Raw genomic sequence first — 21,716 nt, forward strand, 5'->3', positions numbered from 1 at the left:
TCATTTTAGCGACCTTATTCTAATAAATTCTGAAAAAGACTTGTGGGGTCTAAATGCTCACTATACCCCTATATACATTCCTTAAGGGGTGTAGTATCCCAAATGGGGTCAGTTTTTGGGTGTTTCCACTGTTTTGGTACCTCAGGGGCTTTGCAAATACGATATGACATCCGAAAACCATTCCAGCTTAATTTGAGCTCCAAAAGCCAAATATTGTTCCTTCCCTTCTGAGTCGTGCCGTGGGTACAAACAGCAATTTATTACCACACATGGGGTATCGCTGTAATCAGGACAAATTGCTTTACAAATTTTGGGGTGATTTTTCCCCTTTATTCATTGTAAAAATTAAACATTTCAATGTTTTTTTCAGACAAAAGTAGATTTTCATTTTCACTTTCTAGTTCCACTAAATTCAGCAAAAAACTGTGGGGTCAAAATGCTAACTATACCCCTAGAAAAATTCCTTCAGTGGTGTAGTCTCCAAAATGGCATCACTTTTGTGGGGTTTCCACTGTTTTGGACCCTTCAGGGTGTTACAAACGCGATATGGCACTGAAAACCAATCCAGCAAAATCTACGCTACAAAATCCAAATGGTGCTCCTTCCCTTCTGAGCCCTGCCGTGGATCCAAACAGCAGTTTAGTGCCACATATGGGGTATTGCCGTAATCTGGAGAAGTAGCTTTCCAAGTTTTGGGGTGCTTTTTATTCTTTATTCCTTGCAAATATTATTTTTTTTTATATATTTTTTAGAAAAAAAGTAGATTTTCACTTTCACAGACAAACTCCAATAAATATAGCAAATGACCTGTGGGGTCAAGATGCTAACTATACCCCTAGATAAATTCCTTGAGGTATGTAGTTTCCAAAACCGTGTCACTTTTGGGGGGATTTCCACTGTTTTGGCCCTACAAAGCCTCTTCAAACCTGACATGGTGCCTAAAATATATTCTAAAAAAAAGGAGGCCCCAAAATCCACTAGGTGCTCCTTTGCTTCTGAGGCCAGTGTTTCAGTCCTTTAACACACTAGAGCCACATGTGGGATATTTCTAAAAACTGCAGAATCAGGGCAATAAATATTGAGTTGCGTTTCTCTGGTAAAACCTTCTGTATTATAGAAGAAAATGTATTACAAATGAATTTCAGCAAAAAAAATAAAATGTGTACATTTCCCCTCTACTTTGCTTTAATTCCTGTGAAGTGCCTAAAGAGGTTAAGAAACTTTCTTAATGTTGTTTTGAATACTTTGTGGGGTGCAGTTTTTAACATGGGGTGATTTATGGGGTCTATCTAGTACATAAGGCCCTCAAAGCCTCTTCAGAACTGAACTGGTCCTTGAAAAATAGCCTTTTGAAATTTTCTTGAAAATGTGAGAAATTGCTGCTAAAGTTCTAAGCCTTGTAACGTCCTGGAAAAATAAAATAATGTTCAAACAATGATGCAAATATAAAGTAGACATATGGAATATGTGAATAGTAACTATTTTATGTGGTATTACTATCTGTTTTACAACCAGATACATTTAAAATGACAAAAATCTCAATTTTTGCACATTTTCTCAAAATTTTGGTGTTTTTCACAAATAAGCAATGAATTTATTGACCAAATTTTTCCACTAACAAAGTACAATATGTCATGAGAAAACAATCTCAGAATCAGGGCTGGTCCTAAAGGCTAAAATGAGCTCGGTCCTGAAAGGGTTAAGGCAGGATTCACAGAAAACAGTAATTTTGCCATTGTTTTTTTTTGTTTTTTTTTTTTTTACGGCGTTCATCGTACTGGTTAAATAATGTAATAGGTTTATAGTCGGGGTCGTTACGGACGCGGCGATACCAAATACGTGTAACTTTTTTACTTTATTTTATTTTTTTTAATAGTAAAGCATTTTGTAAGGGGAAAAAGTAGGTTTTTCATTTTCTTTCATTTTTTTTTTATTAACTTTATTAAACTTTTTTTTTTTACTAGTCCTACTAGGAGACTTTAATATGTGATCATCCAATCGCTTTTATAATACACTACAAAACTTTTGTATTGCAATGTATTACTGCCTGTCCGTTTAAAACGGACAGGCATCTGCTAGGCCATGCCTCTGGCATGACCTAGCAGGCATTCACTACAGGTAGACCCTGGGGCCTTTATTAGGCCCCCGGCTGCCATAGGAGACACAGACACTCGGCGATCTTATCGCCAGGTGTCGGTGGGATGAAAGGGAGCTCCCCTCTCCAAAACAACTCTATTGAGCGCCGCATCTGAGGGGTTAAACGGGTGAGCTCGATACTGATATCGATCTCATCCGTTCGAGCAGGAATGCCCCCAGCCCTCAGCTACCTCTGGTACCTGAGAGCAGGGAGATTTAACGGCTCCCTGCTCTGTTTATTTATTCTGATGCAGTGCCCTGAAAAGGCTTATGCATCAGAATAAAGCCCATTAGTGGCCACCGTGAAAAGGCGTATTGGCAGTCGCTAGAGATGAACGAACCGGGACAACCGAACCTGGTTTCGGTCCGAGCATCGTGAAAAGTTCGGTTCGCAGCGAATCCGAACTTCACCGGGTTCGGCCGAACACGTTTTGACCGAACCCGGCTACATTTTGGCGCCTGCCACATGTTAGATCTAAAATGGAGGATTTCAAAATATCACCTGACATCAGGCTACCCCATAATGCCTTGCAAACGGCTCTCCCAGCCAATCGGGAGGCAGCATAGGGGCGGGCTCAAGCCTGCAATAATACTCTATGCATGGAGCTCAGCGGCCATTTTACAGACAGGAGCTGTAGGGATAGCATCTCTGTGCAGTAAGGGAAAGCTTTAGGAAACTAAAAGCCAGGAATCCAGCAATCGAAGGGGCTCATCCACTACAGCGGGAGTCTACTCTCAACATCCAAATTGCAATACAAATTCTCCATTTGCCAAGCCAGTGTATGAATAATCTTTTATAAGGGGCTCATCCCCGTTGCATGGGTTAACATCCAACTTGCAATAAGGTCAGGCAGCTGTAGTACTACAACGCCCAGCATTCCCTGAGTGCACAGTGGCTGATAGAAATTCTCATTCATTGCCATTAGCCAAGCCAGTGTGTGAATAAGCTTTTATAAGGGGCTCATCCCCGTTGCATGGGTTAACATCCAACTTGCAATACAGGCAGCCTTTGTAGTACTACAACGCCCAGCTTTCCCTGACTGACTGGCACCTTATGAGTCACTGAGTTTCCGACAGTCCGAATAACAATTTAAAAGGGCCTCATTTCTGTCTAAGTTTTTAATTCAACGTGCTAATTAAGTACAGCCGGTGCCTTTGGTGCTATTATACAAGTCACAGCATACACTGACTGCCACCTATTCACAGTCACTCATTTTCAGCCAGTCCCAATAATATTTTATAAGGGCCTCATTCCTCTAGTAGGGGAAGGGGTTTTGATTCAACTTGCTGCACTCCAGCAGTGAAATGTCTGGTAAAAAAAAGGTTGTGAAAGGACGGGGTAGAGGAAAAAACACCCATGCCATGTCCTCTTCCAGTCCAAATGTTGGATCTGTTGGTGCCAGTACCAGCATTTTTGGCACAAGACATGTGCCCAGTTCTACTAGTAGCAGCAGCCATGTGCCTGCTGGTAGTAGTAGCAGTATCAGCAAGCCAGAGTTGTCCATCTCCTCCGGTGGGCGGGTTATTTCAGACAATACGGCCATTGTGGACTGGTTGGCTGGCTCGCGGTCATCTCAGCAGGAAGACTCTGACGATCTGGCTTCAAGCCAGGTTTCGTTGGATTCCAGATCCTCTACAGTTCCTTGGCACAGTAGTAATATGAGTATTTCTAGCGTTTCTATTCCATCATCTATGTCTTCACTCCCCCTTCCGAGCGGGAAGCCATCTTTCCTGAGAGTCCTAAGAGACATCTCCTCGGGTGCGAAGGAAGATACTGAACAACATAGCGATGATGATTTGTTTTCCGCGAGTCAGCCAACGGAGTGTGTTGCGGCGGTGGTGGAGGTGAAGCGGTGTCTGAGACGCATAGCTGTGGTAGTGGGGGTGTTGGTGGTAGCGACACTGCTGCTACTTGTGTAGGCTCCCGAAAAAAGCCTGCCAGACAAGGGGCAAGCTCGGGTGGTGGTGGTGGTGGACGTGGTACTACCTCTTTACGGTACTCTGCCGTGTGGCAATTTTTCTGTACCTTTCCGGAGGACGAAAACATGGCACAGTGCCGTATCTGCAAGCAGAAAGTAAGGCGTGGGCAGGGCAACAATGTAGGAGCTACCGCTCTACGTAAACACATGGAGCGGCATCACAAGGCCATGTGGGACATTCGACATGCCCCACCATCATGTACATCTAATGAAGACCCCTCTGCCGCTGCTGCTGCTCCGAGTCCCTGTCATCTAAGTAGTAGCCAGGCCTTATCCACCATCTCGTTGTCATCATCATCACTGTCATCTAGTACTCCTCCTACGTCCCTTCAGTTATCCATTACGGACTCGTTGTCCAATAAGAAACAATATATACCCAGTCATCCACTAGTCGTTCGGCTTAATTCACACCTGGCTAAGTTGTTGGTGGTGCAGTCGCTGCCGTACCACCTGGTCGATTCCGCCGGCTTCAAGCAATTGATGGTGTGCGCTCAGCCTAGGTGGCGAATACCTAGCCGCCATTACTTCTCCAAGACAGCTGTCCCTGCCTTTTACAAGCACGTGGAGGAAAAGGTGGGCCAGTCCTTGCAAATATCCGTGTGCAGCAGGGTACATGCCACCGTCGACACGTGGAGCAGCAACTATTGGCAGGGACAGTACATGTCTTTCACGGCCCACTGCGTCAATATTTTGCAGTCCGATGCACCACCGCAGCTATGCCAGGCATTACCACCTCCACGCTTGTATCTTTCTGGTTCAACTCCGGACACCAGGCGCCTACCATCCTCCTCATCCTTGCCCTCCTCAATGGAGGTCTTCCTGTCCCCAACAGGACACAGCGTATCTTCCACTCCTCCTCCCTCCTCTTTTCATAGGTGCAAGGTGAAGCGCCACAACGCTGTCTTACACCTGCTGAGCCTGGGCGAAAAAAGCCACACAGGGCAGGAGCTGCTGCTGTGCATCAAGGAGGAAATCGCACGCTGGCTGTCTCCTCTGAAACTCACACTGGGCAATGTTGTCTCTGATAACGGGAAGAACGTTGTGGCTGCACTGCGTCTAGGTCACCTGACACACGCTCCTTGCATGGCACATGTGATCAATCTGGTCATAACACGCTTCTTAAAATCATATGTTGGTTTGAAGGGTGTGCTGGCCATGTCCAGGAGGGTTTGCGTTCGCTTTAGACGTTCGTATGCATTTAAGCACGCCCTCCTGGACTTGCAGCGTCCAAACAATCTCCCAGAACACATTCTGATTTGCGACGTTGCAACACGCTGGAATTCCACCCTGCACATGTTGGACCGTCTGTACGAACAGCGGAAAGCCGTGAATGATTTCCTGATACAGCAGACGGGCAGCGTTTGGAGCCAGTGTAATTTCGAGCTCAGGCACTGGCAGCTGGTTAGAGACGCATGTCGCGTTTTGAGGCCATTTGAAGAGGCCACACGATTTGTGACGCTAGCGGAATGAACGATGTTATGCCGGTGATATTCATTCTGGAGCAAACACTCACTGCGATGATTCAGCAAGGGATGGAGGAAGGATCACATCTGGCTATGGATGTTGAGGAGGAGGAGGAGGATGAGGATGAGGAAACAGGACCTGAAGAGGAGCTGGATTTGGAGATGGAATCACAGGAAGGGATAGGGGATGAGGCAGCCGCACAACATAACAGTGATGATGATGACGAGTCTGATGACGACCTTGATGATGGACAACCATGGCAGTATGGGGCGGAGATGGAACCAACCGGTCCCTCTGAAATGCTGGCCAGGATGGCGAGCTGTATGCTTTGGTACTTGCGCGCTGACTGTCGTATTGTTAGCATGAAGCAAAGAGATGAGTACTGGATAGCCACACTTTTAGACCCTCGGTATAAAGCCAGAATGGGGGAGTTTTTTGCGGCTTCCGAGAGGGAGGCAAAATTGGTTTATTATCGAGAGAAGCTATGCAGCCAGCTTGTCACGGCTTTCAAACGGCAAACACCTGCCACAAGCATGTCCGCTCCTTAGTGTCTCATCGTTCCACTGCCTCTGGCAGAGCTACCTCTGCAATAGGCGGCAGCAGCAGCCAATTCAGTTTGGAAAATATGATGACAACATTTTTACATCCAATATCCCGACCTGACACACATCGTAGTCACCAAAGGGATGTTCACCATCACCAGCACCTAAACAACCAGGTTCACTCATACCTGGACTGTGCCCTTTCTCCGTCAGAAATCCTGATCCCAGACCCCATGGACTTTGGGGTCAGCAGATTGGATCATTGGCAAGAACTGGCCCAGTTTACCATGGGTGTACTGTCTTGTCCACCCTCCAGTGTAGCGTCAGAGAGGGTATTCAGCGCGACAGGGGGCTTCGTCACCCCTAAGTGAACAAGATTGTCCGCCAAGATCTTGGAAAATCTCACGTTTCTGAAAACGAATCAAGCGTGGATCGGTGAGGATTTTAAAACCCCTGTGCCTGATGCCACTGATTAGATCTGACATTGCTGCTGCCACTGCTGCCTGCTGCTGCCGCCTGCTACTACGGGATTCTGTCCTGTCCACTCTATTTTTAATGTGCCGCTGTTGGTGCTGCTACTACTTCTACCACCAATCCACCCCCAGTGCCGTCTGCTACAAGCAGGCCTGCCCCACCACAGGGCTTTGTCTGTGACTGTGCAGTCTGTTTTAATGTGCTGCTGCTACTACTACTACTACTACTACCACCACCCGTGCTGTCCGTTGGCTACCTCTACTACCACCAATACACCTCCACTGCCGTCTGCTACAAGCAGACCTGAGGCCTGCCCCACCACAGGGCTTTGTCCTGTGACTGTCCAGTCTGTTTTAATGTGCTGCTACTACTACTACTACCACCACCCTTGCTGTCCGTTGGCTACCTCTACTACCACCAATACACATCCACTGCCGTCTGCTACAAGCAGGCCAGCCCCACCACAGTCTTTTTTTAATGTCCTCCTTTTATCTTAGGGATTGTAAAATTCTGCCAAAGTTTATTTTCCACATGTTTTGTTCCAAAGGAAGCCTTGGCTTGATCTTCCATGTTGTCTGTGTCTGCCTAGTAGCCGACGCCGGTCCTCATACCTCACCATCTGCAGTACCTTTGACAAGTCTCAGAAAAACAACCACAGGGCTTTGTCCTGTCCACTCTTTTTTAATGTGCTGCTGTGCTGTTGATGCAGCCACTACTACCACCACCACCACCCGTGCTGTCAGTAGTCCACCACCACCACTACTACCAGTCAACCACCACCAATCCACCTCCACTGCTCTCTGCTACAAGCTGGCCTACACAACCACCGGGATTCTGTCCTGTCCAGTCTGTTTTAATTTGCTGCTGTTGGATATGCTACTACAACTTCTACCACCAATCCACCATCCCTGCTGCCGTCTGATACTGCCAGATGATCCTAAAAAAGGAATCATTTTTGTTCTTTTATAGCTTCTTCACTTTCCAGATGCAAAACCTGTTGCTACTCCCAAAAAGGGTTAATTTTTTGAGGACTTTGAAAAAGCAACGGCTAAGTAATGACTTCTTCTTTTACCACCATATATGTATGAACCCCGGCAGGCATCTGCCACCATAAAGGGTACATTTTTGGAGGGCTTGTGAAAAGCCATTGCTTGTTGTTGCTTTTACATCCATGTATGGATGAACCCCGGCAGGCATCTGCCACCATAAGGGGTAAATTTTTGGAGGGCTTGTCAAAAGCCATTGCTTCTTCTTTTACCACCTTATATGTATAAACCCTGGCAGGCATCTGCCGCCAAAAATGGTTTCATTTTTGTACCTTTTTTATCAATGCATTAAGCATACAGCATGCACAAGTGCAGTGGTTTCTGTTAGTTATCACCGTGTCCCATCCGTTTTTCTATAGCCATACATGTTGGCGGAACTTTGACACTAACTTTGCCTTAAAGACAGCTCAAAAGTACTTGGATACATCCATGGGTGACCTAAGAGTGTTATACAGGGCTTCTAGGGCTTTTAAACAGTGTTATACACAATTTTTATGGGCTTTCTTGAATTACAGGTTCGGTCAGAACTAGTTCGGTCCGAATCGAACTTTTTCATGAAATTCGGCGAACCAGCCGAACCGAACTTATCATAAGTTCGCTAATCTCTAGCGGTCACTAATGGGTTAAAATAAGTCTCAATACATAAAATATACACATATTTGGTATCGTCGCGACTGTAATAAATTTATAGTGTCATTTATGATGTTTATCCTGTTATAAAATAAAATCTGCTTTCTTTCACTTATTAATGTGAGGCACGAGGTATTATGAATATTGAACCTCCATGTGCCGTACATTAACAGTAATTAACCCCATTATGTACCTCACACATTAACCCAATGTTGTCCCATATGACTGAGAAACATGATGGGGTTAATTACTCCTAAAGAGGCTCTGTCACCACATTATAAGTGCCCTATCTCTTTCATAACAGCAGTGTTTCTTATTTAGAAAAACAATCTATTTTCACCAAGTTATGAGCGATTTTAGCTTTATGCTAATGACTTTCTTAATGCCCAAGTGGGCGTGTTTTTACTTTTGACCAAGTGGGCGTTGTGGAGAGAAGTGTATGATGCTGACCAATCAGCATCATACACTTCTCTCCAATCATGTAAACATCACTTCCAGCCAGGACGGGATGTCTATTCAAAATCCCGACACTTCGGTAACGTTTGTGTGTGACTTACAGCACAGCAAGAGTAATCCCGCGAGATCATGCTGTAAATGACAGCACAACGTGATCTCGATGTGCTGTAAGTCCCACACAAACGTTACCGAAGTGTCGGGATTGTGAATAGACATCCCGTCTTGGTTGGACGCGATGTCTATTTACTGTCAAGACACTTAAGTAACGTTAATGTGGGTGTAAGTGACATGAATGGAGAGAAGTGTATGATGCTGATTGGTCAGCGTCATACACTTCTCTCTACAACGCCCACTTGGTGAAAAGTAAGAACACGCCCACTTGGGCATTAAGAAAGTCATTGGCATAAAGCTAAAATCGCTCATAACTTGGTGAAAATAGATAGTATTTTTAAATAAAAAAACACTGCAGTTACCTACATTATAGTGCCAATCTCATTATGTAAGAGATAGGGCACTTATAATTTGGTGACAGAGCCTCTTTAATGTGAGGCACATGGGGGTTCAAAATTAATAATACCACGTGCCTCATATCAGAAAATGGAAGAACTTTTTTCTTTTTTTTTTATTATTATTATTGTTGGCAAAAGTTTCGTTTTGGTATCGAGTATCACAATACTACACAAAGTATCGGTATCGAAGTTCAAATTCTGGTATCATGATAACCCTACTGCTGGCACTATTGTTTATGAGTGTGTGGGGACTCTGCAACTATTGTTTGCGGTCACTCTCTGATGGCTATGTTAAGTCATCTGGTAGGTAAAACCTTATTTACACACATTTCTCTAAAAAAAAATAACGAATGCTACAGATTAAAGTGTAATAAAGTTTCTTTGTACGTGTATCGCCATCTGATGATTACACTATTATTTCGTTTTTTTTTTTATTTAGCTGCATATTCTTCGAAGTCCAAAGATGTGCAAGCAGAAGAGAAAAGTCACAATGGAAGAAAGAAAGGCAAAGGACGAAAGAGGGATCCCTGTCAAAGAAAATACAGGAACTTTTGCATTCATGGAACATGTCGTTTTCTTAAAGTAACAAAGGAGCCCTATTGTGTGTATGTGTTGGTTTCATATTAATCTCCTTTTTCTTTTTCATTTTTTTTTTTTACAAATAACAGAACTAACCTTTTATAGCAGTTTTGGGTGTTGTTTTTTTTAAAAAAAAACTTAGATTACTGCAAGTGGAATAGTAGCTTTTATATAGGTGTTATTAGGTATCTGTTTTTTACAAATCCATGCATGTAAAACCGTATTATATTTGCTTTTTCGTTACATTGGGGGGACAGAGACGTGAGTATATGCTGTTGCCACTAGGAGGCTTAACACTGAGAATTTATTTTTTTTAAAGTGTCCCCTCCTACAGAGACTGAGCTATTCCGTCTTTGCTTAGTATCATAGAAGGCAGACACTTCTGCTGATAGCAGCAGAGTCTCTGCCAAGAATTTTTTATTTAATTTTTTTTATAATTAGGAACATGGAGCACAGGTTTGACTCCCTCTTTGTGTTCCCCCTTGGCGGGGGCATGCTGTCATATGCAAACGCATTAGTGTCCAACCTGCCGATGAAGACAAGTGGGACAAGAGTGTCAACTTCTCTGTCACCCACCAACCTAAGAAGTACCTTCTCCCACGAGTGTCCTATTAGTAAAGGAGGTAACACTGAGGTGGTGCTCCTGCTGGTCAGTTCACCTGGTAGATAGAGAGCATGCAGGGTGAGTGTTACTTTACTCCCCCCCCCCGGGCCAGTACTTGAGTACTTGTGCACTACACAATTCTTTTTGGTACCTAAGGCTTTCATTTCACTCTCTGTGCTCTTTTTGCTCTTTTAGGCTGGCAGTGCAATTGTTTTCTTTATGGCCGGCTCTATTCTGCCGACGGCGCCATATTGCGCTTCACTGCACAGTAGGGGAGGCAGGTCATTCACATTCTCCTCCAATAGTCCTCTCTCCTGATTGGCCAGCCTCCTCACATTACTGCAAGCGGCCAATCACGGTGCTCCGTGGGCGGATCTTAAGCTTAGTTTCTGCTCTCCTCCTTTTGGATGGACGGTGCTGGGGACAGCATCAGACGCTTTGCAATCGGGTAGGACCTTGGCTTATTTTCTACTTCCCCTTCAGGTTCCCTACCCTGCAATCACTGTGCAAACTACCTGTAGGAGCATGCAATTATCCTAGTAGAGCTAGGTACAGGCAGCCATTACTCCCCAAATAGGAGTATCTATTGCTGCACAGTTTGACTGTATTTTTGGTTTTTGCTCTCCCAATGTTTCAGTGTGAAGTCTAGCAACCCCTTCTACTGCTATGTCTGACTCTAATGGAGAACCCCCACGTCAGACAACCTTTACGGTTTTTCATGCCTACTCCAAGTGCAATAATAATTTCCTGTTGGTCAGTCTTCCTTATGCAATGCATGCCGGCCAACTAGCCAAACGCCTGCAACTTCTGCACCCCTGCCATCCCCAGTACTGCTCACCCCTGGTTTGATGAGTGTGGATCTGGAATGGGCCAATTCCCTTTTCCGGACGGTTTATAACCTGGCAAACATCACTCAGTCCATCTTGTGTGGCATGTCTGCTCGCCCACCCCTGAACTTCTGTTCTGCCTGTCCTCATATGGCCTCTACGTTCGTTACTTCCTTTTGGGGCAGACCCTATAAGCAAACCAGGTCCTCTCTCCTGCCTTAGTTTTCGTTTACCTCTTCCTTTTCACCTCCTCCACCAGTAGTCAGGTCTAGTGCTTCCCAAGAGGTTTTGTCTGAGGGCGAATTATCTGATTCTGACTCTTTTTAGGCGGTTAAGGTTCCACCCCTTTCCCCATCTCAGTGGAGGTACTTATTAGAGCTTTGTGTGGCATCATTCATGTCACTGATTATGTACCTTCCACTCACTCCAACCAATTCAGAACTTGATGGTATTCTCCTTCGGAAGAGCTGGTAGATCTGTCTCACCTTATCTCCAATGCGTCCAAGAATATCTTTGATGCTGCCCTGCCCGGCCCGTCTGGTGGCTCCAAATTCGGCTTCTCCCGTCGCTATCCGCAGGACTACATGGCTTAAAGCTTAGTCTGCTGATTCGGCTTCCAAGTGCTTCCTGACTGCGCTCCCTTTTGCAGGTTCCCTGTTCTTTGGACTTAGATTGGATGAGATAATCTCAGATGCTACGTGTGGCAAGAGCACCCACCGATCTTCCTCAAAATAGGCCCAAGCGCGCTACCCCGGTCAAAAGGGTGGGTTTACATTTTCATTAATTTCGTGGTTATTTCAACACAAGATCCTCCAGGCCACAGCCTTGTGAGGATTAGAAGACTAAACCTTCCTTCAGGGCTCGCCTCTCCTGGCGTCCTCTACCTCCTCCTGTGAAGGGTTGAGCCAGCAAGGCCACGTCCGCCTGAAGGTGCGCCCCCATTCTATTCACCACGGGTGAGGGGCAGACTTCTACGCTTCAAGAATGTCTGGCTCTCACATGTCAGGTGCCTGGGTTCAGGAGGTGGTATCCTCAAGATACAGAATCAAATTTGCCAGCCTCCCTCCAGAACGTTTCTGTCAGTCCGCTATACCGCAGTCCACCTCGATGGCGGCCGACTTTTTTTGGGAAATTGACTCTCTGCTTCGAGTGGTTATCTTTCCGGTACCATTGAACCAAGGGTTTTGAGGTTTCTATTCCAACCTTTTTGTCATCCCAAAAAGAACTGTTCCGTTCAGTCCATCCTGGACCTCAAGTGTCTCAATATGCATGTTCAGATTCGTAATTTTCGGATGGAATGTCTCCAGACTGTCACTGCTTCCATGGAACAGGGATAATTTCTGTCTTCTGTGGACATCAAGGATGCATATTTGTACGTTCCTATCTGCCCTACCAGCGCTTCCTTCTCTCTGTAGTACTGTCCAGTCAATACCAGTTTGTGGCCCTTCCATTCGGACTGGCCACAGCCCCGAGTGTCTTTACGAAGGTTCTCTTCGTTGTTATGGCGCTCCTCCGCACCAGGGGGTGTCGGTCACCCCGTACCTAGACAAGTCTTGCCTATCTCCATCCAAGCAGATAGTGTTCTTGCAGGTTGCCTTCGACACTCGCTCTGCGAAGGTCTTCCTCCGAAGCGTCCCTTGCTTCTTCAGGACCGCTGTGCCGACATCGCTCCGCCCCTGCAGTCAGGTATCGAGAACATTCCCTTTGCGTAGTTCCACACGGTGGTATAGATTTATTGCAATCGCTGAATCTGACGTTCATCCTCCTCCTCTCAGTCCACTTCAGTGCTGGATCACCTATCTGGCCGTTCCCTGGGCGCTTCTTCCCCCGCTGAACTGTCTAATCCTCTCCACAGATGCCAGTCTTAAGGGATGGAGGGGCACTTTTCAGAAACTCTTGGCTCAGGGTCTGTTATCCCCACAGGAAGCCTCAATTTTCTGGAATTGAGAGACATTTTTCTGTGCCTACTGCTCTGGACATAGTCACTGTCCGGACACCCAGTGCGGGTTATAACGGACAATGGCACAGCTGTAGCTTATAACCATGCTGACACTCATAGCGTGGCGGTGATGGCCGAGACCTCAAGAATCCTAATCTGATTGGAAGTTCACATTCCGGCTCTAAAGGCAGCTCACATTCCTGGGGTCAACAACTGGGTTGCAGACTCTCTCAGTCGCGATATGATGGTTCCCGGGGAGTGGTCTTTTTAACCAGGATGTGTTCGACCAAATTTGTCACAGGTGGGGTCGTCCGGACGTGGACCTGATAACCCCCAGATTCAATCGACAGGACCCCTTCTTCATCTCCCGAGACCTGGAGGCCTGTGCCGTGGATGCTATTGTGGCGCCGTGGTCCAATGTCAGTCTCTTGTAGGTCTTCCCTCTTCTTCCTGCCGCGTCTACACCGACGGCTTAAGGCAGAAGGAATCCCGGGCATTCTGATATCCCTGTATTGACTGCGCCGCTGTTGGAACGCGTACCTCGTGTCCCTGTTGGCCGATGTCCCTTCCCTCTCTGCACCGACCATCTCCCTTGGGGACCTCTTTTCCACCAGAATTTAAGGTCGCTATGTTTAACGGCGTCGCTGTTGAGGCTGCCATTCTGAGGTCTTGTGGTCTTTCGGAGAGTGTTATTCTGACCTTACTTAAGGCTCTAAACCTTCAGCCCGCATTTATCATCGTACATGGAAGGCCTACCTTCGTTGGGGTGAGGTTCGCAAGCTTCCCCACTTGCATTTTTCTCTGTCCAGAATTCTCTCTATTTTGCAGAGTGGTCTCGATCAAGGTTTGGCACTCCGCTCCCTGAAGGGGCAAGTGTCTACTGTTTCGAACTTGGTAGGTTGCCTGAGATTAAAACTTTTTTTCAGGGAGTGGCTCATGCGTTTTCCCTTTATCGTCCTCCTTACAATCGGCTCCTTTTTAACCCTTGCGATAGATCTCCCTTTGTTTTTTTTCCTGGAAAGTGTTTTTTTTCTAGTTGTGGTGACCTCTATCCGGAGGGTCTCTGAGTCGGGGTCTTTCTCTTGTCTTTCTCCATTTTTGACTCTTCATCAAGACAAGGCAGTGCTCCGCACAGTGCCTTGTTTTTTGCCTAAGGTTGTTTCGGCCTTCCACATGAATAAGGATATTGTTTTGTCGCCTTTCTCCCAGTAATCTGAGGGAGCGTTCCCTCCACAACCTGGATATCGTTCGCATCTTGCGGACTTAGCTTTTATCACTGCTTCCTTTCCGACGGTCGGATTCTCTGTTTATCCTCACGGAGGGTTCCAGGAAGGGTTTGGTAGCCTCTAAGGCTGGGTTCACACGACCATGTTACTTCCGTAATGTACGGAACGTATTTCGGCCGGAAGACTAGGACCGAACACAGTGCAGGGAGCCGGGCTCCTAGCATCATAGTGATGTACGATGCTAGGAGTCCCTGCCTCTGCGTGGAACTACTGTCCCGTACTGTAATCATGATTACAGTACGGGACAGTTGTCCTGCAGCGAGGCAGGGACTCCTAGCATCGTACATCACTATGATGCTAGGAGCCCGGCTCCCTGCACTGTGTTCGGTCCGGGTCTTTCCCGGCCGAAATACGTTCCGTACATTACGGACGTAACATGGTCGTGTGAACCCAGCCTTAGGCCACCATTGCTCGCTGAATTTGATTGATTATTCGGGAGGCTTCGGGGAAAGGTTCTTCCTTTTTGGGTTACAACTCAATCTACCAGAGGGGTTGGTGGTTCCTGGGATGTGTGCCATCAGGCCTCTGCCCTTCAATTGGGCAAGGCGGCCATGTGGTATTCTTTGCACACCTGGGTCCAGTTCTACCAGGTGCACACGTTTGCTTCTGCAGACGCTTCCCTAGGTCGCAAGGTTTTTCAGGCATTTGTGAAATAGCAGCTCATGTCCTGTGTTCTCTTTCCACCCCTGGGGACTACTCCTGGATGTCCCACGATCTGTGTCCCCCAATGTAACGAACAAGAAAGCAGGATATTTTTAAAACTCACCGTAAAATCGTATTCTTGTCCAGTCCAGATATAGCTCCCACCCATTGTATTTCAAGGATTTTTGTTCATGGTTGTCAGTTTTAGGGATTCTCCTCTAGTGTTTGACATACTTATCTTACCTTGTATCTGCTTCTCCTACTGCTTGCGGACAGATTGAATAGCTTCGTGTTTGTGGGGCAGGGTATATCCTGTAGGTGGGGCCACTTTTTATTTTTTTCATTTCTACTTGTCAGGCCTCTTAGTGGCAACAGCATGTACCCACAGTCTGTGTCTACATCCCCCCCCCCCCCCCCCCCCGTGAACTGGATAAGATTTTTTCTTTACGGTGACTAAATATCCTGGTTTTTAATTAACAATCTAGCCTGTTTATCTGTCTGCTAAATCACATCTATTTTGTGACTTACATATGCAAATGTACATTCTTTTTAAAGACAACTTTTGTCAATTTATTTATTTATTTTTCTTTTAATATACCGTATACCTTACCAAATAGTGTGTGCACAGCGCTTAAGGAGGATACCTAACTAAGTTTTTGTTTTTTTTATGTTTGTTTTTAGCGAACATACATATGCCACAGAAAATCATAGCAACTTGCATATTTTAAGAATTAATTGTGCAATGTGGTTTAGAAATTAGAATTGTAAAAAGACAGTCAATTAGGGAAGAGAAGTTTCACCTGCTGCATGTAAGTTGTTGTCACTACCCAGTGGTCCTTGTTTGATTAGGCCCATTAGGGAGTCATTCTACAGATTTCCAAATCTGCAGCATCCCTGTTGTGCTGCAGATTTTGCAGGAACGCAGCATATCCACCCTGTGCGCCGCAGGGAATTCCGGGCAAAAAAGTGCACCAAACTGTGGTGCAGTTTTTCGCCCGGAATGTCCGCTGCAGTAAAAATGCTGCATTAACCAGCCAGCCTCCTGGGATGACGTTTCATCCATGTGACCGCCGCTACAGCCTGTGATTGGCTGCTGAGGCGGTAATACGGGATAAAGCGTCAGAGTTGCGTTTTCTGCGGCGGAATCACTGCGAACCCGCTGCAAAAAACGTAACAACTGCTATTTGTTGCGGGTTTTACCTCCCCATTCAATGTTGAAAATCTGCAGCAAATATGCATCGATTACGCAAACACAATTGACATGCTGCAGAATAAAATTCCGCTCCTCAGGTCCATTTCTGAGTATTTTTTCCGCTCAGTATTTACGCAGCGTGTGGATGAGATTTGTTCAATCTCATCCACTTTACTGCTACTGTATTCTGAGTTTTTTACGCCCGCAGTTCTGAACTGAAAAAATGCAGCAATTCCGCTACCTGTGGACAAGCCCTAAGGGTGCAGTGACACACAGCAGATTTTGTTTCACCCTAAGGGTATGTTCACACGCAGTGTTTTCAGGCTTATTTTGGGGCATTTATGCCTCGAAAAACGCCTGAAAAAATGGACGCTGAACGCCTACAAACATCTTCCCATTGAAATCAATGGGAAAAAAAGCTATTAGTTTATACGTCTTTCTACGCCGCTATTTTAAAAAACGGAGCCTAAAAAGACGCTCCATAAAAAGAAGTGCATGTCACTTCTTGAGACGTTTTTTGGAGCTGATTTTCCATTGAAAGTTCTGAAAAACGCTTCAAAAGAAGCCTCAAAAGAAGCACCAAATTAAACGAAGCTTCATTTTCAGCTTCAAAAACGCCTGAAAATCAGAGGCTGTTTTCTCTGAAAACAGCTCTATATTTTCAGACGTTTTTTGTTAAGCATGTGAACATACACTAAGGATATGTTCACACGGCAGCATCCATTACGGCTGAAATTACGGAGCTGTTTTCAGGAGAAAACTGCTCCTGAATTTCAGACGTAATTGCTCGTACTCGCGTTTTTCGTGGCGGCAATTACAGACGTAATTGGAGATGTTTTTCAATGGAGCCAATGAAAAACAGCTCCATTTACGTCTCAAGAAGGAACATGACTTCTTTGACGCGGGCGTCTTTTTACGCGCCGTCTTTTGACAGCGGCGCGTAAAAAAAATGCCTGTGTTCACAGAACATCGTAACCCCATTGATTTCAATGGGCAGATGTTGGCCGGCGGTTTGGAGCCGTATTTTCAGACGTAATTCGAGGCGTAAAACGCCCAAATTACGTCCGTAAATAGGGTGTGTGAACATACCCTAACAGTTAACGTTTAGCCACCATTAAGGCCCTTTTACACGGGCCAATAATTGGGCAAACGAGTGTTCCCGATAATTGGCCAAACGCTCGTTTATAGAATGATATGCCTTTTTACGCGGCCAAAAAATTGACGCTAGTTAGCAGAACAACTCTCTGTGTAAACAGAGGGATGTGCTGCTGACATCATGGAAATGAACGCTTGTAGTAAAGATCAATTGTTTCCATACAAAATTGATCATTGCTCCTTGTAAAAGGAGCAAACGAGCACCAATGAATGAGCTGTCTAGTTAATCAGCGCTAGTTTTCACGGCCGTGTAAAATCACCCTTATTAGTGACCTGTGTACAGGAACCAAGGCGCAGAGAAGAAAGCTTGGAATTTTTTTTTGTGTTATCTATAAATAGACAGAAAAGAACAAATGTCTTAATAAGAAATTTTTTTGGTGTCTTATTCAGCTGTAGTGCATATTTTATTGTTAATTAATTTAGCAACTTGTTTTTCACTAATAGGGCCCATTCACATCACTGTTGTCTTTCCATTCATCTGTTCCATTCAATCTTCCCTCCAGAGGAACAGACGAATGGAAAGTTAAATGGAAACTGTCGCTTCTGTTTGATATACCATTGATTTCAATGTTTTTTTTTCTTTCAGTTGGTTTTGGCTTGCATCCGTTCCGCTAGGTTTTTGTTTTTACGGAAACAATAGCGTAGTCTACTATAGGTTTTCTTCAAGGGGTTTATTTTCTTTTTAGAAAGTCCAGTTTTATTATGAAAGTTTCTTGCATAAAATGAAGCAAATTAAAATTAGGATTTTCTTTGGCAAATGCGTCATTTTACATGAGCCTTTTTCACACAACGTGTTAAAGGGGGTGGGGTAATAGCGGGGCTCACCGTGTCGCCCACTACTACTACCGCCTTTTTATCAGGGTCACTAGGGTTAGACCTCATTCACACAGCAGGGTCCGAGTGTCGGCCGGGAAAATCGGCCGTTTTTGGCCGATTTTCCCGGCCGCTTTGCATCCGTTCCGATTCCGTTCCGGGCCGTGTTGCCGTTTTTATCGGCCGATTTGGACCCGATTTGCATCAGTTTTTTTCCCTGTCCGTTTTAAAATCGGATGAATTTCATTTAAATTTGTTGCCACACACAGCCCTTTGTAGATAATGCCACCCAGCCCCCTGTTGGTAATGCCACCCAGCCCCCTGCAGGTAATGCCACCCAGCTCCCTGCAGGTAATGCCACCCAGCCCCCTGCAGGTAATGCCACCCAGCCCCCTGCAGGTAATGCCACCCAGCACCCTGCAGGTAATGCCACCCAGCACCCTGCAGGTAATGCCACCCAGCTCCCTGTAGGTGATGCCACCCAGCCCCATGTAGGTAATGCCACTCTGCCCCATGTAGGTGATGCCACCCTGCCCCTTGTAGGTGATGCCACCCTGCCCCCTGCAGGTGATGCCACCCAGCCCCCTGTAGGTAATGCCACCCTGCCCCTTGTAGGTAATGCCACCCTGCCCCATGTAGGTGATGCCACCCAGCCCCCTGTAGGTGATGCCACCCAGCCCCCTGTAGGTTGCACCCATACCCCCCCCCCCTTCCAGGAGAAGTCACTGTCTTCAATGTCCATATATGGACAGTGTAGTCACGGACTTCTCCTGGAGAGGAATTCCCTGCCACAGGTCAGGAATTCCGCTTCAGAAGTGAGTGACTTCACTGTGTCCATATATGGACAGTGTAGTCACTCACTTCTCCTGTAGCAGCATCACTGGCCATAGAGTGGGGGATTCCGCTGCAGAAGTGCGTGACTTCGCTGTGTCCATATATGGACAGTGTAGTCACTCACTTCTCCTGTAGCGGCATACCCGGCCATAGAGTCGGGGATTCCGCTGCAGAAGTGAGTGACTTCGCTGTGTCCATATATGGACAGTGTAGTCACTCACTTCTCCTGTAGCGGCATCCCCGGCCATAGAGTCGGGGATTCCTCTGCAGAAGTGAGTGACTTCACTGTGTCCATATATGGACAGTGTAGTCACGCACTTCTCCTGTAGCGGAATCCCCGGCCATAGAGTCGGGGATTCCGCTGCAGAAGTGAGTGACTTCGCTGTGTCCATATATGGACAGTGTAGTCACGCACTTCTCCTGTAGCGGAATCCCCAGCCATAGAGTCGAGGATTCCGCTGCAGAAGTGCGTGACTTTGCTGTGTCCATATATGGACAGTGTAGTCACTCACTTCTCCTGTAGCGGCATCCCCGGCCATAGAGTCGGGGATTCCGCTGCAGAAGTGAGTGACTTCGCTGTGTCCATATATGGACAGTGTAGTCACGCACTTCTCCTGTAGCGGAATCCCCAATCCCTGGCCGGGTATTGGGGATTCTGACTCCTGCAGGGAGCAAAAAAATGCACTCTGCACTGTGAGGAGGAGGAGGAGAGAGAGCGCGAGCGACAGTAGACCCGGCCATCACTCGGGACACATTCCGGTGATGGCGTGTATTACCCGGCCCCATAGACTTCTATGGGAGCCGGGCGGCCGGGTACCCGGCCGAAAATAGGGCATGTCCCATTTTTTGACGGCCGGTTTTCCCGGCCCCTCAAAAAATCGGTCTTGTGAATAGACCCATTAGGGGTCTATTGTTCCTAATGCAGCCGGGTGCCGGCCGATTTATGAACGGCCGGCACCCGGCCGGGGAACCCTGTCGTGTGAATTCCACCTTATGCCTAGTTCCCCTACCTTTTTCCTGTATTAACATTCATGTACTTGCTTTGCTACTCAGTAAGGAAATACGATTGTAAGGAAATAAAGGTAATATTTATTAATACAAACAGTAATCACTCTTAAATAAAATACAAGTAAATAATTACAGTGTAGTTTCAGAGGATCCTAATACACATAACATCTTAATATGTATTGAATACATGGACCCTACACGTGGTATAGTATAAAAAACGTATTACAAACACTATTCTATTCCACCACCCACTTACCTAACATAATTCACGATATAGCATCAGCATACCTCAATACATATAATAACTACACGGTACGAGTACAATGTATTACAATACTATACTAAAACCAACCTACTTAAAGAGGCTCTGTCACCAGATTATAAGTGCCCTATCTCCTACATAATCTGATTGGCGCTGTAATGTAGATAACAGCAGTGGTTTTTATTTTGAAAAACGATCATTTTTGAGCAAGTTATGAGCTAGTTTAGATTTATGCTAATGAGTTTCTCAATGGACAACTGGGCGTGTTTTTACTTTTTACCAACTGGGTGTTGTACAGAGGAGTGTATGAGGCTGACCAATCAGTGACTAATCAGTGTCCTACACTTCTCATTGTTCCAGCCCAGCATGATCCACAGCACAGTGTGATTGTGCAGTGAAAGAAGTAAACACGCACAGTTGCTAAAAACATAATACACGCCCAGTTGGAAATAAGAGAAAATACGCCCAGTTGTCCATTAGAAAGGCTCATTTGCATAAATATAAAGTTGCTCATAATTTAGCCAAAAATTATCGTTTTAAAAAAAACAAACGTTACTATTATCTACATTGCAGCGCCGATCACATGCAATAGGAGATAGGAATTTGATAATCTGGTAACTAACATGCATACAAGTTACAGTGCACTCACTCATGCTTGCTTCTGTGACCCTCCCCCCACATAGCCCTAACTGTACCTGTTATTAGTTTGTTAAATATCAGGGGAAATCTGTAGACCAGAGAAGGAAAAGGGTTACCAGGGCAAGTAGGGGTTATATGGGGAAAAGGGTATCAGAGGGGGCATTGAGGGGGGGGGGAGATACTTAGCGGTGCATGGGATCCTTGGTAGAGATTGTTCTGTATGGGCGTGGGACGTAAAAGAGGGGGAAGTGTAGGACAGTTTATCTTTATAAACCCTCCCATGCACTTCTGTATGACATCACATACTCATGCATGTGCAGGGGGGTAGGGGACAGGCCTTGAGAACTTCCTGCTTCCTGGAATACAATACAGGATTTGTTCACTGCCTATGGCTCCCCCCTCTGAGTGCCTCATTACCTGGCAAGGGGGGGAGGGTAGGCAGTGGGAATTATTTGGATGTGTCCACTGTCTTCTCCCCCCTCCCCCGGAGGGTAAGAATATACACCTTTCTGGAGGGAGAAATATGTATATCTATACCCACATGTACATAGATATAAATATATAATTAAATACTCAGCAGGTCAAGTCATAGGTTAGGTGCTAACAGCGCAATGTCAAAACACCTCCAATATATGATTATAGTGTAGCATATATCAGTGACCAATCAGTGTCATACACTTCTCATTGTTCCAGCCCATTA

General features: G+C 45.8%; 1 protein-coding gene across 1 annotated transcript in view; it reads left to right on the forward strand.

Annotated features, from left to right (window-relative positions):
- Nucleotides 1-21,716, forward strand: part of HBEGF (heparin binding EGF like growth factor) — a 353,504-nt gene that overhangs the window by 196,139 nt on the left and 135,649 nt on the right. Inside the window, exon 3 of the mRNA XM_075856379.1 lies at nt 9,676-9,841. Within this exon, the coding sequence (XP_075712494.1) occupies nt 9,676-9,841 (166 nt within the window). The remainder of the gene's footprint in view (nt 1-9,675; nt 9,842-21,716) is intronic.

This window comes from Rhinoderma darwinii, chromosome 3 (genome assembly GCF_050947455.1).
Source record: "Rhinoderma darwinii isolate aRhiDar2 chromosome 3, aRhiDar2.hap1, whole genome shotgun sequence".
Lineage (NCBI taxonomy): Eukaryota > Metazoa > Chordata > Amphibia > Anura > Rhinodermatidae > Rhinoderma > Rhinoderma darwinii.